Source organism: Bos indicus, chromosome 5 (assembly GCF_029378745.1).
Source record: "Bos indicus isolate NIAB-ARS_2022 breed Sahiwal x Tharparkar chromosome 5, NIAB-ARS_B.indTharparkar_mat_pri_1.0, whole genome shotgun sequence".
NCBI classification, from domain to species: Eukaryota; Metazoa; Chordata; class Mammalia; order Artiodactyla; family Bovidae; genus Bos; species Bos indicus.
In genome coordinates, this window is record NC_091764.1 from 103,464,032 (window position 1) to 103,479,365 (window position 15,334).

Genomic DNA, 15,334 nt, shown 5'->3' on the forward strand with positions numbered 1-15,334 from the left:
ATGTCCGACTCTGTGAGACCCCATAGACGGCAGCCCACCAGGCTCCCCTGCCCTGGGATTCTCCAGGCAAGAACACTGGAGTGGGTTGCCATTTCCTTCTCCAATGCATAAAAGTGAAAAGTGAAAGTGAATTTGCTCAGTCGTATCCAACTCTTAGCGACCCCATGGACTGCAGCCTACCAGGCTCCTCTGTCCATGGGATTTTCCAGGCAAGAGCATTGGAGTGGGCTGCCATTGCCTTCTCTGACAAACAGCAGGCAAGTACACTTAAACCCAATTACGTCAACAATTACATTAAATAAATAACTTAAGTACTCCAAATAAAAAACAAGATAATTAGACCAGATAAAATAAGACAAAACAATATACTGTCTACAAACTTCTATGTGTTTAAATATAAACACAGAAACATATTAGAGGTAAAAATTAAAACCATGCAAACACAATTCAGAGAAAACTCTATATAATATCTAAATTAATATCATACAAAGTCAGACTATAAGACAAAGAATTCATTCAGAGAAAAAGAAACATTTTATGATAATAAAATACAAAAGAAATTATATAGTATTGAAACTGGTGGGTTAAAAATAAAGTGATGCTTAGAAGAAAATTTAGAACCTTGATGCTTCCTTGATGATTACATTAGAATAAAAATAGAAACAGAAGGAAATGATCCAAGACTCCACAAAAGCAACCACAATCATAACTGAAAAAGAGGAATGAAAACTGAGCATAGAAATCAATTAAGAAGAAAGCAAATACATGATCAAGAAAATCAATACAGTCCATTAGTGATTCTCTTAAAAAGAACATTAACATGGATAATCTTCTAGCAAACCAATTAAGAAAAAAGAGGGAACACATTAACAGCACCAGTAACAAAAGGAGGAGTATCATTGTAGATCTTCCCAACATGTAAAGATATGAGATATGAACCAGTGTTACTAATTTGAAATTTTTTTGTAAAATGGGCCAAGTCCTTAAAAACATGTTACTTGTGAAACACAACTCACCAAAATCTGATACAAAAAAAAAGAGAAAAATGTGAGTAAACTTATTTGTTAAATAAACAGAATCCATATTATAAAAATTTTCCACTAAGAAAACTGCCAGCTACAAATGCTAGCACTTCCACAGAGCTCAGAAATGACTCCCACAACAGGATAAAGGAAGAGAGGGAGGGAAGGAATGAGGGCAGGAAGGAAATGTAACACAGAGGCTGTGGTGAATATATGAATTGACCTGCATCTTTCCAACCCTCCCCTCCTGCAATCCTTGCACCTTCATCCCCTCATCATTTTGCACTTCAGTACTGTAGTCCCTGGTGGCTCAGAAGATAATCAAGACTCTGCCTGCAATGCAGGAGACCCAGGTTTGATCCCTGGGTGAGAAGATCCCCTGGAGAAGGAAATGGCAACCCACTCCAGTAGGGTCACAAAGAGTAGGACAGGACTGAAGGAACTTGGAACGCTTGCACCACAGTCCTTCACAATTTGTGTATTCCCTCCCAGATCTTCCACCTGAACTCCTTGAAATCTCCTGGTTTTTTCAAACAAACTTCTCTACATTCTCCTCTGGTCATTGTTTCCACTCTGCTGCTGCTGCTGCTGCTGCTGAGTCGCTTTAGTCGTGTCCGACTCTGTGCGACCCCAGAGACAGCAGCCAACCAGGCTCCCCTGTCCCTGGGATTCTCCAGGCAAGAACACTGGAGTGGGTTGCCATTTCCTTCTCCAAAGCATGAAAGTGAAAAGTGAAAGTCAAGTCACTCAGTCGTGTCTGACTCTTAGCGACCCCATGGACCGCAGCCTATCGGACTCCTCCGCCCATGGGATTTTCCAGGCAAGAGTACTGGAGTGGGGTGCCATTGCCTTCTCCTGTTTCCACTCTATATTTCTCCTAAATATGGTACTTCACTTCCAGCATCCACTACTGAGGCTAGAATTTCTCTTCCATACCTGACTGCTAAGGTTGAGCAGAAGAAACTCCAAGAGTTTTGATTAAGATAATGAAAACACATGTGATTCTAATCTTATTTCTGCTACATCACTACCACTGACTTATCTTCACATCATTAAAATATGTCTGAAAATACAGAAAAAACAGACCAGGAAGAGGAAACTAGTGACAAAAAGAGAAATAGAAGGAACCTGGAACCGTTCATAAAAATGTGAGAGTCTAAGTTACAGCAATGGTAGTCAGGGTGTACAAACCACAATCAGGGTTTAAATATTAGTTCAGTTCAGTTGCTCAGTCATGTCCGACTCTTTGTGACCCCATGAATCCCAGCACGCCAGGCTGCCCTGTCCATCACCAACTCCCGGAGTTCACTCAAACTCATATCCATCGAGTCGGTGATGCCATCCAGCCATCTCATCCTCTGTCATCCCCTTCTCCTCCTGTCCCCAATCCCTCCCAGCATCAGAGTCTTTTCCAATGAGTCAACTCTTCCCATGAGGTGGCCAAAGTACTGGAGTTTCAACTTTAGCATCATTCCTTCCAAAGAAATCCCAGGGCTGAGCTCCTTCAGAATGGACTGGTTGGATCTCCTTGCAGTCCAAGGGACTCTCAAGAGTCTTCTCCAACATCACAGTTCAAAAGCATCAATTCTTCAATGCTCAGCTTTCGTCACAGTCCAACTCTCACATCCATACATGACCACTGGAAAACCATAGCCTTGACTAGACAGACCTTTGTTAAATATCAGAGCACTTCCAATTCTCTACTTCTAAGTATATCTTAACTGGAATTAATAACAAGACATCAGTTTTCTTAAGATAACATTGGGAGTTCTAATTTCACACAAAGTTTCAACATCACACACTCCATTTTTATTCAGATGCTGATTTATCAAAATATGGTAGAGACACCTGTAGTATTTCCATAAATTTATCTTAAGTTGGAACCATGATTATGACATTGTGACAATGAGGAAGGTTACTTGAGATGCAAGAAAACAGGTTTGTTTAAAACAAAAGTTTCTAACTAAAATTCAAATTCACCTTGAAAATAATTATTTTTAATAAGAATGATAAAGAGAATGGAAGAAAACATTTTGAAGAGATGAATAGATTTATGACATAAGTGCTGTAGTGGTTTCACAAATGCATACTTATCAAGCAGTTTTGTATGTCAGACATACCTCAATAAAGTACTTTTTTAAAAGGAAAAGAATTGTTTCCTTAAGGGCATCAACTAGAATCATCAAAGATCTGCTGAAGGTGAGATTAGAAAAGATCACTTTTCCAATGATCTTCCTCAACATAAATACCCAAGAGCTGATTGGCTGTGGCTGTTAAGGACCTACTGCAGATGTCTTCAGGGCTCCCCTGTCCCACCATCCCATTAGATGGGGTGGTACTATCCTAAGACCAGCCTTCTACCTTAGGGAATTCACTGTGATAACTGACAATATCTTCCTCCAGTCCAGTTGTTCTGATGTGATTAATAACCTGGACATCCAATCTGCAATTGTGATAACAACTAGAAACATCTCTGCCAAACACTGTGAGCACCCATTCACACCCTAGTTTCACTGCTGTCTTTCCTGCATCCACCTTGGCATAGGTCAAACACACTTAGATAGCACTGAGTACTTCTTAGGAGTCACATCAGGTCCTCTTAGCTTCAATTTAGTTCAGTTCAGTTCCTCAGTCATGTCTGACTCTTTGCAACACCATGGACTGCAGCATGCCAAGCCTCCCTGTCCATCACCAACTCCTGGGGTTTACTCTATCTCATATGCATTCAGTCGGTGATGCCATCCAAACACCTCATCCTCTGTAAACCCTTTCTCCTCCCACCTTCAATCTTTCCCAGCATCAGGGTCTTTTCCAATGAATCGGTTCTTCGAATGAGGTGGCCAAAGTAATGGAGTTTCAGCTTCAGCATCAGTCCTTCCAATGAACACTCAGGACTGATCTCCTTTAGGAGGGACTGGTTGGATCTCCTTGCAGTCCAAAGGACTCTCAAGCGTCTTCTCCAACACCACAGTTCAAAGCATCAATTCTTTGGTGCTCAGCTTTCTTTATAGTCCAAATCTCACATCCATACAGGACTACTGGAAAAACCATAGCTTTGACTAGGTCGGTCTTTGCTGGCAAAGAAATGTCTCTGCTTTTTAATATGCTGTCTAGGTTGGTCATTGCTTTTCTTCCAAGGAGCAAGCATCTTTTAATTTCATGGCTGCAGTCACCACCTGCAGTGATTTTGGAGCCAAAAAAAAAAAAAGTCTGTCACTATTTCCACTGTTTCCCCATCTATTTGCCAGGAAGTGATGGGACCAGATGCTATGATCTTAGTTTCTGAATGTTGAGTTTTAAGCCAACTTTTTCACTCTCCTCTTTCACTATCATCAAGAGGCTCTTTAGTTCTTTGCTTTTGGCCAGAAGTGTGATGTAATCTGCATCTAAGGTTATTGATATTTCTCCCGACAATCTTGATTTAAACTTGTGCTTCATCCAGTCCAACATTTCTCATGATGTACTCTGCATGTAAGTTAAGTAAGCAGGGTGACGATATACAGCCTTGACTTACTCCTTCCCCGATTTGGAACCAGTCTTTTGTTCATGTCCAGTTCTAACTGTTGCTTCTTGACCTACATACAGATTTCTCAGGATGCAGGTCAGATGGTCTGGTATTCCCATCTCTTGAAGAATTTTCCAGGTTGTTGTGATCCACACAGTTAAAGGCTATGGCATAGTCAATAAAGTAGAAGTAGATGTTTTTCTGGAACTCTCTTGCATTTTCAGTTATCGAATGGATGTTGGCAATTTGACCTCTGGTTCCTCTGTCTTTTCTAAATCAAGCTTGAACATCTGGAAGTTCACAGTTCATGGACCACAGCCTTGTCTAACTCAATGAAACTATGAGCCATGCCATGTAGGGCCACCCAAGACAGACGGGTCTTAGTGGAAAGTTCTGACAAGACATGGTCCACTGGAAAAGGAAAGGCAAACCACTTCAGTATTCTTGCCTTGAGAACCCCATAAACTCTTAGCTTCACTGCCTCTTATACGTGATGCACTTCAGCTGCTGTGTTGTAAACTTCAAGACTTCATTTTCCTGCTCCCTCAACATCCTTGCAAATTGGTGTGAGCTCCACACTCGATTCATCAGGTACACCAGTGTGATGAGATTTTCCCTGCCACACGTCCCACTTTGGGCCTCCTCTGACTGTGACCTAGGGACATTTAAATGCACCACTGAATTTCTCTCACACCTTTTCCTTATGCAACTGCACCATGACTTCGGGTATGGTCACTTGTCCATGGGTCTTCACATGCCCTTTTGGGGTCACCATTGTTTGGTTGAGCCTGTTCTATTGGCACATCACCCACATATCAACCTGATGGAGTGTGGTGACTCTGACTTTTAGGACTAATGAGGATAATAAACCTTGTTGCCTACAACTCTCCTATGACACCACCCCCCCATCAATGTAGCCACACCCTACTGACCATTATGTCAAAGAATACAGAACAATTACCATGCTGAGACTGTGTCACAGAGCTCGAATCCAGAAGCTAATCTGTATGAAACTTTTGGCCTCACCTCTGCCTCCTGTGACACATCACAAAGACCCTTAACCCAAGTATGTTCTAAAAACTGTATCCGTAATCTCAAGTCATTCTGGTAATAAGACAGAGGCTTTTCCTGCTAGAGATCCCCACACAAACCAGACAGGACTTACCTGAGCAGACTACTCCAGCATCCCAGTCGTGGGAATAGCTATCATTACGATAGTCTTTAATATTAGAATGCCTACAGTCACTGACAGTTGACTCTGTCCCATCACATGAAGTATACAAAAGCCAAATGGGGCCAAGTCCTGGCCCAAAATAAGCCCCTCCAGGAAAACCAATGGCAGCTCCACACCCCAGCTGTCTGCACACTACAGATGCATCATTCAAGGTCCATTCCAGATCATCCACTGTGCCCCATTCTCCTTGGTGCTTCACTTCCACTCTCCCCTCACAGGGGTGGGCTCCATCCTTCAGCCTCAGCTCCAGTACTGCAAAGGAGACACACAACAGGAAAGATTTTAGGAGACTTAGAGTGGTATAATATTTAAAACATTAGCTCTCTGAGGAGCAAAACAGTGCATGGGATATAGTATTTCCTGACCTCTGTGGTATAAACATTCCCAGCATGGCCAACTCTAAACCCCCAATGTGCCATCACTGAACCTGGAGCAGGAAGGGAGGCACCAAGTATTTCTCAGGAGCCTGTAGAACCAGCTCCAGGGACACCACCGAGGACAGGCCTTCAGAGACTCTGGATGCTGCCCTCCCTGTAGATGTGCCCAAGGGTACTTAGGGCCCAGCTTCTCCATCTCAGTTGCTCATGGCCCAGGATCCAGGGAGGAATCCTCCCTCTCCTTCCCTGTCCATAGGAAGCATCTCATCAATTTCGGGAACAGAGGGCTGGGGTAACAGGCTCTAAAATGTCCTGGTTATTCCTGCCATCTGGTGTTCATGTCTTTGTGTAATTCCACACTCCAATGTACCTGTAACACGCATCTAACAAATGGAATTTGACGAAAGTGATCAGATGTCACTTTAGCGATTAAGTCATAAGATGACTCTGGTTTCTGCATATAAAAAGGATTTCATTAGCAGGAACATCATAGATGGAGACATTACCAGTGTTCATTTCAGTTCAGTTGCTCAGTCGTGTCTGATTCCTTGAGATCCCATGGACTACAGTACACCAGGCCTCCCTGTCCATCACCAACTCACGGAGTTTACTCAGACTCATATCCATTCAGTCAGTGATATCATGCAAGCATCTCATCCTCTGTCGTCCCCTTCTCCTCCCACCTTCAATCTTTCCCAGCATCAGAAGACTCTATTATTTTTTTTTTAAAGAACTAACCAGATATTTTGCAATTCCCTGATAGCTCGTTGGTAAAGAATCCACCTGCAATGCAGGAGATCCCGGTTCAAATCCTGGGTCAGGAATATCTGCTGGAGAAGGAATAGGCTACCCACTCCAGTCTTCTCTTGGTCTTCTCTTGTGGTTCAGCTGATAAAGAATCAGTCTGCAATGCTGGAGACCTGGGTTTGATCCTTGGGTTGGGAACACCCCCTGGAGAAGGGAAAGACTACCCACTCCACTAAGGTCTGGAGAATTCCATGGACTGTGTACAAAGAGTCAAACATGACTGAGTGACTTTCACTTCTTCAATTCTTCAACCATATATTTTGAAGTTGAATAATAAGTGACTGGGCTTCCCAGGTGGCGCTAGTGGTAAAGAACCTGTCTGCAAGTGCAGGAAATATAAGAGACTCAGGTTCAATCCCTGGCTCCGGAAGATCCCCTGGAGGAGTGCATGGCAACCCACTTCAGTACTCTTGCCTGGAGAATCCTATGGACAGAGGAGCCTGGTGGGCTACAGTCCATAGGGTCACAAAGAGTCAGACATGACTGAGGCAACTTAATATGCACAATACAATGAGTAAACTGAAGAATTCAACACAGAGATTCAACAACAGACTTGACCAAGGGAAAGAAAAAGAAAAAAGAATCAATGTGTTAGAAGAAAGATTAGTTGAAAGCATCCAAATAGAGGAGTCAAAAGAGAATGAAAGGAATATAGAAAGCCAATGGACACCATAAAGAGAAACAATGTATGGACCGGAGTCATAGCAGAAGAAGTGAAGGAGAAAAGAATTAAGGGCTGAGGACTTCCCTGGTGGTGTAGTGGTTAAGAATCCACCTGCCAATGTAGGGGACATGGGTTCAATCCCTGGTCCAGGAAGATTCCGCATGCCGCAGAGCAACTAAGCCAGTGTGCCACAGCTGCTGAAACGTGTGCACCTAGAGCCTTTGGTCTCCAGCAAGAGAAGCCACTGCAGTGAGAAGCCTGTGCACTGCAGCGAGGAGTAGCCCCTGCTTACCACAGCTAGAGAAAGCCCGCATGCAGCAAGGAGACCTAGCACAGCCAAAAATAAATAATTAAAAAAGAAAGAAAGACAAGCTGCGAATTTCCAAACCTGGGGAAAGATCTGGACATCTTTGTTCAAGAAGCTAATAAGTCACCCCAAAATTTCAATCCAAACAACCTTCTCCAAGACTCACAGAGTAAACTGTTCAAATGCAAAGAGAAAGAGAGAATTCTAAAAGTCGAGACACGTGTACCCCAATGTTCATCGCAGCACTGTTTATAATAGCCAGGACATGGAAGCAACCTAGATGTCCATCAGCAGATGAATGGATAAGAAAGCTGTGGTACATATACACAATGGAGTATTACTCAGCCATTAAAAAGAATACATTTGAATCAGTTCTAATGAGGTGGATGAAACTGGAGCCTATTATACAGAGTGAAGTAAGCCAGAAGGAAAAACATAAATACAGTATACTAATGCATATATATGGAATTTAGAAAGATGGTAACAATAACCTGGTGTACGAGATAGCAAAAGAGACACTGATGTATAGAACAGTCTTATGGACTCTGTGGGAGAAGGAGAGGGTGGGAAGATTTTGGAGAGTGACATTGAAACATGTAGAATATCATGTAAGAAACGAGTTGCCAGTCCAGGTTCGATGCGCGATACTGGATGCTTGGGGCTGGTGCACTGGGACGACCCAGAGGGATGGTATGGGGAGGGAGGATGGAGGAGGGTTCAGGATGGGGAACACATGTATGCCTGTGGCGGATTCATTTTGATATTTGGCAAAACTAATACAATTATGTAAAGTTTAAAAATAAAATAAAATTTAAAAGAAAAAAAAAAAGAGAAGAAAAAAATTCTGTCACCCAAGAGAACTCCCATAAGGAGATCAGTGGATTTGTCCAAAGAAACCTTGCAGACCACAACAGAACAACTGGTAACATACTCCACCCTCACTCAGTGGAAAGCAGCTCCCAGGGAGGGAGGGACAGGAGAGGGCATGAGAGAAAGTGCTCCCTACAGAGTCACAGCAGATCCTGGGAGGGGAAAGGACCATCCCAGGCCCCCAGCACATCAGGAAATGAGTCACAGGGACCGGGGCAGGGACTTGGGAACTTATACACGTGGGGCTGCACATCAACTGATCTTTACAAACAGAGGGACAAGTCGTTCATTGGAAGAACTGATGTGGAAGCTGAAACTCCAATATTTTGGCCACCTGATGTGAAGACCTGACACATCCGTAAAGACCCTGAAGCTGGGAAAGAGAGAAGGTGGGAAGAGAAGGGGACGACAGAGGATGAAATGGTTGGATGGCATCACCGACTCAATGGACATGAGTTTGGGTAGACTCTGGGAGTTGGTGATGGACAGGAAGGCCTGGCATGCTGCAGTCCATGGGATCGCAGAGTCAGACACCAGTGAGCGACTAAACTGAACTGAACTGAACTGAACAGACAAGAGGTCCCCTCTCCTGGATGCAGGCTTCTCTGCTCCCTAATGGACACCTGGTGGGAACAGATGAGGCCAGCAGGCAGAGCCTCTCACAGAGCCCAGTGCTAGGCACACATGGCAACAAGCAGAGGGGAGCCCGAGAGATGGGGGAGAGGAGCCAGAGAGAGGCAGGAAGGTATATGATTATCTCTGATCCAATTACATGCAGCGGCCATAACACCCAGCCCTATGAACACCCCGTGTGATTCACAGACCAAGAGACTCACTCCCTGCTCAGCAGCTCTGTTCCTCTCACACAGACAGGCTCCACCTCCCTTCACACATACACACACACACACACACACACACACAGGCTCACACACTCCCCCCACACACACAGCCTCACACACTACTCACACACCCCTCACTCACCCTCACTCACCCACACATACTCCTCACACACCTTAATATATCACTTGCACACTCTTCACACACTCCACAAACACATACACTCTTCACACCCACATATACCCTCACACATACACACCCTCACACACTCTCACACACACACTCTTCATACCCTCACACACACACACACCCTCACACACTCCTCACCTGCACACATACACACACATATACACACACACAATCACAGAGCCTACAGGAGCAAAGACACAGGAAACACAGGGAACCAGGGGTGGTGCTCACACACCAGGCAAATGGAGCATGTGGGAACAGCCCAGAGTCCCAGCTGAGCTCAGTCACTGGACCTTCCACACACTGACAGCCACTGGGACTCCTAGAAGCTCCCTGAAGACAAGGGAGACCATGGAGGGGACTTAGGCTGACCCAGCTCGATCCAGACAAAACCTCACAGCTCTGTAAAATCTGCCACTATGACCAATGGACATTTCCCCACCCTCCATAGGAGAGGAACCAGTATTCACATCAGCATGGTTCTTTTTTGGTCAGAAACACTGAGGCCAGGTTCCATAACTCCAGACACCTTTCCCTTCATCAAAGCATCGTCTCCCCTGCTGTGAACCGGGACAGAGGGGAGCTCTTACCTTGACCACACACCAGGGTGCCAAGGAGGAGGACACAGAGTCCCCGCAGGGAGAGGTGTCTTCCCAGAGCCATCCTGACCCCACGTCCTCAAGGTCACAGTCCCAGCTGCAGGATCAGCCTGTGAGGAGGCGTCAGGGTGCCGACTGGGGTCTATATAGACCACCCCTTACACCCTCCTGCCTGAGAGCCAATAGCGACACCTTTCGCCATTTCAGGCACTATCAGAGGCTGCATCTGCCACTTTCTGAAGCTCAGACACCAATGAGCTTCTTAATCTTCAACATCTCCTTATATGAGCAACATGGTCCTTTGACCTCCTGCTTCCATAGTCCTGACAGCTAGGTCCCACCACTGGGACTGGGGTAGAAATGGTTCATCAAAAATCATGAGCGCCTTTCTCTCCCCTGATCACCCTGGTCAATATCTGCAGACTATGAGATCTCACAGGGTCTGGGTGTGGGATCTGTTGACCCGTGGAGAATAACTTTTGTGGAATCAAGTATTGATCTTCCCCGGCACTGAGCTCAGGGTGGAAGCAGAGAACTACAAGAAGTCTTGAAATACAGGAGTATTTATCAGGTCAGCAGAAAATGAGGACCAGGAGTACAGGAATTCACAGGTGACTGTGAAGCCATGAAGTGAGACCCATCAAGTTGGGGGGATGAGATTGCAGGGTTTCCCCCCTTCTCAGACTGATCTGTAGACTTGGTCCTGGAGCAAGTGCCTGCATGCTCAGTCATGTCTGACTCTTTGCAACCCATGGACTGTAGCTTACCAGCTTCCTCTGTCCAATGGATTTCCCAGGCAAGAATAATGGAGGGGGGTGCCATTTCCTTCTAAAGGGATCTTTCTGACTCAAGGATCAAATCTGCTTCTCCTGCATTGGCAGGCGGGTTCCCTAAAGGGACATTCAGATGTGTTAAATCCCTTTCCCTTTATTGAATTTCATTTTATGTGAAGTATCTCTTTCAGCTAGTCACTAAACGAGGCTGACAGAGAGAAAGAGATTGCTATTAAAGGAAACAAAGAGAAAGTAGGAGTCGTCATTCAACTCTACCACCAAAATAGGAGCAGGGATCTCTAGAAGAAAACATGGGGCTTCACTCTTGGCTCAACCAGTAAAGAATCCGCGCACAAAGCAAGAGACGTGGATTCGATCCCTGGGTCGGGAAGATCCCCTGGAGAAGGAAATGGCAACCCACTCCAGTATTCTTGCCTGGAGAATTCCACGGACAGAATGGCCTGGGCAGCTACAGTCCATCATGTCGAAATGAGTTGGGCACGACTAAGTGACTAAACAATGAAAACAAGAATAAAATTATACTTTAGAAAGACTAAAGTTTTCTAAACTTCACATGTACCCCCTTTATATGCTGAGAGTATGGTTTGATAAGATTCAGAATACATTTGTACTATAAAACCATAACTAAAGAAGATGCAAAATATAATTTAAGGGAACAGCTCCAGAGAGATGGGGAAATAGAAAGTCTGCTACATGATAGCTGCAGGCAGGGGGCAAAGAAGGGGTGAGTGAAGCAGATAAGAGAAAGGGGTTCATACTGCCTGAAACCACCAATGAACCCACCTCCTCTGTTCTGCATTTAAGAGGAAAGGTGGTGGCAAGAATGGAATCCCAGGTGGGTTGAGGGGACAGATCCAAGCAGAAGGGATGGTGTCCAGTGTAGCCATTGTTGCCTTGTTCTGTTTCCACTCATCAGAGAAGCTCCCAGATGCTCCCCTGGAAGGTACCTCAGGGATGAATAGAGAGACTGAGAAGGGCCATAAGTGATGCAAGATAGAGCTCCCCCATCGAAATTCAAGGTCACTAATGTGCTGCCCCCTTTCCTCATGCCCCCTCAGGCTCAAGATTCCCATGATGCAGCCCTGTGGTCCACACAAGCCCACCCTGAGGCTCCCTCACCCTGACTCCATCTTTTCAGCACAGACGTGGAAGCAAGCATCTGTGACACACAGGCCCCAGGGTCCCCACCGGAGCTCAGAGACAGCTTCAAGAGCCACCCACGGCCCACCTTAAGGTCTCAGTAGGGCCAACACTGAGGGCAGCTGCAGGTTAGTCCACAGCCCTGCCACATCCCCCACCAGAGAACCCCTCATCCCAGTCAGCAGACACAACTTCTCTGTCCCGCCATGCCTGTTCTTCCTACTTGAGATGGGAGAAAAGACAGTTGAACACGTGCTTTTCTTCCTCTAAATATGCTAATATTTACCCATTATTTATTTAAGTATCACTTCCTTGTCATCTGGTCCTCTCACTCTCAAGCCCAATGACTGTACCTGACCCCGTCTCCTTCTATATCTGGACTTTAACACATTAATGATAAAAACTTATTATAAATATCAAAACCAAAATTTACACTCAGTTGCTGAAGTAAGACCAGGATCTGCTCAGTCACTTAGAATTGATGCTCTACTCCCTCTGGGCCCAGAGTCATCATTCCTTACCCACTTGTGGAGTCCACACCATCACCAGAAACCACCAGCCAGACACCGAGAACACAGGACGTGCTTCCTGAGGTCCAGTCATCCCTCCCACAGGGTGACACAGGGATGCGTTTAGTGAACCAGGTACACATGGTCTCAACTTGGGATGGAGATCTCACAGGTAAGATGCTGTTAGCAGCTCCAGACCCTTTATAGAAAGGGATGGGCTATAAGGAGCGGCAAACTCAGGGCTGGCAGCCTGTCCCCACAGCACCCTCTACCCCAGAGCTGGGGGTGCAGGGTCAGCATGGACCAACTCACCCTCGGATGAAGCTACATCTTTCTGACACGTAAAGAAATCTCAGTATCCAATCTCATCAAAGATTTGAAGGAGGAAAATTTTAGGGAGGACACTAACCCAGCTGTGTCCACAATGAACATGAGAGAGTGCAGTACAGGGTCAGGAAAACAGGCTCAGGAGCCAGACTGCCTGGTCTTGACTCACAGTTTAGCCACATGCCAAGTGTGGGCCTTGAACAGGGGGTTCTTACACTCTCTGATTAGTAAAAGGAGGGTGATGATCCCACCAAGATGACTGATTTTGGTGAGGATTAGGTGAGTTGGCATTAGCATGTGATATTACAACACTAGTTAACAGTAGTACATGTGCTGATGCTGATGTGCTCAGTCATGGCCCGCACTTTGCGAACCCATGCCAGGTTCCTCTGTCCATGGAACATTCCAGGCAACAGCAGTAGTGCATAGTCGTAGTATTATGTACTACTGTTAACTTGCTTTCCTGATGGCTCAGATGATAAAGAATCTGCCTGCAATGCAGGAGATCTGAGCTCGGTCCCTGGGTCAGGAAGATTCTCTGGAGAAGGAAATGACAACCCACTTCGGTATTCTTTCCTGGGAAATCCCATGGACAGAGGAGCCTGGAGGGGCTACAGTCCATGGAGTCACAATGAGTTGGTCAGAGCTGAGTGACTAACACGCACACATACTTACACACGTAGTAGTAGAAGAGAAGCAGTGTTAGGGCATCTCCCACCATCTCATCCCAGGAATCCCAGGACTCTAGAACAGGAATTCAATTCTGTGACCTGGAGCCTTGACTGAGGCTGTCAGAACTCTCCCAGGAACCACATGCTGTGATGGTCATTGGTGCCAATCAGAGTTGTGAGTCTTCCACACATCACTCCTTCTCTCTGTGCCCCATGTAACTGCTCAAGAACCTCGACCTTACCATTGGTGAGCTTTTGTGAATTAATTTGTTTACTTAATCATTTTACTTTATAAACTCAGATATACTTGGTAAAACATTTTGTGTCTAATTCACCTCCATATCCCCAGTGCTTGGCTAACTAAAAATCGTAATGATGTCTCTTATATACCTGAATGAATGAATGTCAGCCTGGTATTTTACACAAATCATTTCAATCAAAAAGAAGTCTTTTTTTTTTAAAGGAAAAAGAAATCTTTTGAGAAATAATTTAATTTGTTGTGAGGATGTAACAGCACAATGCAAGCTGCATCATTTGTTTTAATGATATTTCAATACTGTTAAATGGTATGAGCTATATATGGTTGACTTCAACACCTTTATGCAATGAAGGCAGTAAATTTCAATAACTAGAAACAACCTAGCCCCAGTACAAGAGCAGTGCTGAGACAGCCAGTTCTCAACACGTACAAATACTGCAAATTTCTTTGTATATCTGAAGATAAAGAAGACAAACCACAGAACACTGACAGGTGAAGACCATGAAGCCTCCTGTTCTGGTCTTAATCAGATATGGCCAAGTGGTCAGGATGTTTATGTATTTATCATTTGGCATATTTTCAATTCAAACCACACACAACTGTAACAGGAAGAAATTTTGTTATAAAAAAATTTAAACATCTTCCATGTTGAATTAGAAGTACAGAAGTAAAGAGCAGAATCTTGTTCTTTGACTTAGGCTAACTATTTGTCCTTATGGATTCTAAAGCAATACAACATGTAGCATTATTATCCCCAAATCACCATGAGAAAATGGTGGTCAGAGGTTCAGTAATCACTTTGCTAGGCAAGTTAATAATTAAACCTGCTTGCTTGAGGAAAATTTCCTCAGGACCAATCAGACAGACTAAAATACAAAATATTTTTAAATTAAAAAAGAAGTATACAACTCTAAAGGAAAATTATTAACTGAGTTGTTACACCAAAGCATTGGAGACACCCTTCACCATCTGCGTTCCTTGCATGGATGGGACCAAGGTTAGTAAAGACTCCTTTACTAAAGACCACTTCATCACAAGAGCATGAAGGAAAGAGCAAGGCCATGAGCTGGTTGAGGTCCAGCCCATCATCTCTGTTCAGCCCGTTACAGTCTATAACCAGAAACATTGAACAGAGTGTGGCACTGAATTGGCCTCATTCACTCCTCCATAGTGCAACACCAGATACCCAGAGACAAGAGCAGATCAAAGCTAAGAAATCAAAG

The 15,334-nt window shown here is 44.6% G+C and overlaps 1 protein-coding gene across 1 annotated transcript in view; it reads right to left on the reverse strand.

The window, feature by feature from the left end:
- LOC139182964 (antigen WC1.1-like) overlaps positions 1-10,533 on the reverse strand; it is a 53,206-nt gene extending 42,673 nt beyond the window's left edge. The window contains 2 exon segments of the mRNA XM_070788656.1: positions 5,693-6,013; positions 10,403-10,533. Coding sequence (XP_070644757.1) covers positions 5,693-6,013; positions 10,403-10,475 — 394 coding nt within the window. The 5' untranslated portion in view covers positions 10,476-10,533.
- Between the last annotated feature and the right edge of the window lie 4,801 nt (positions 10,534-15,334).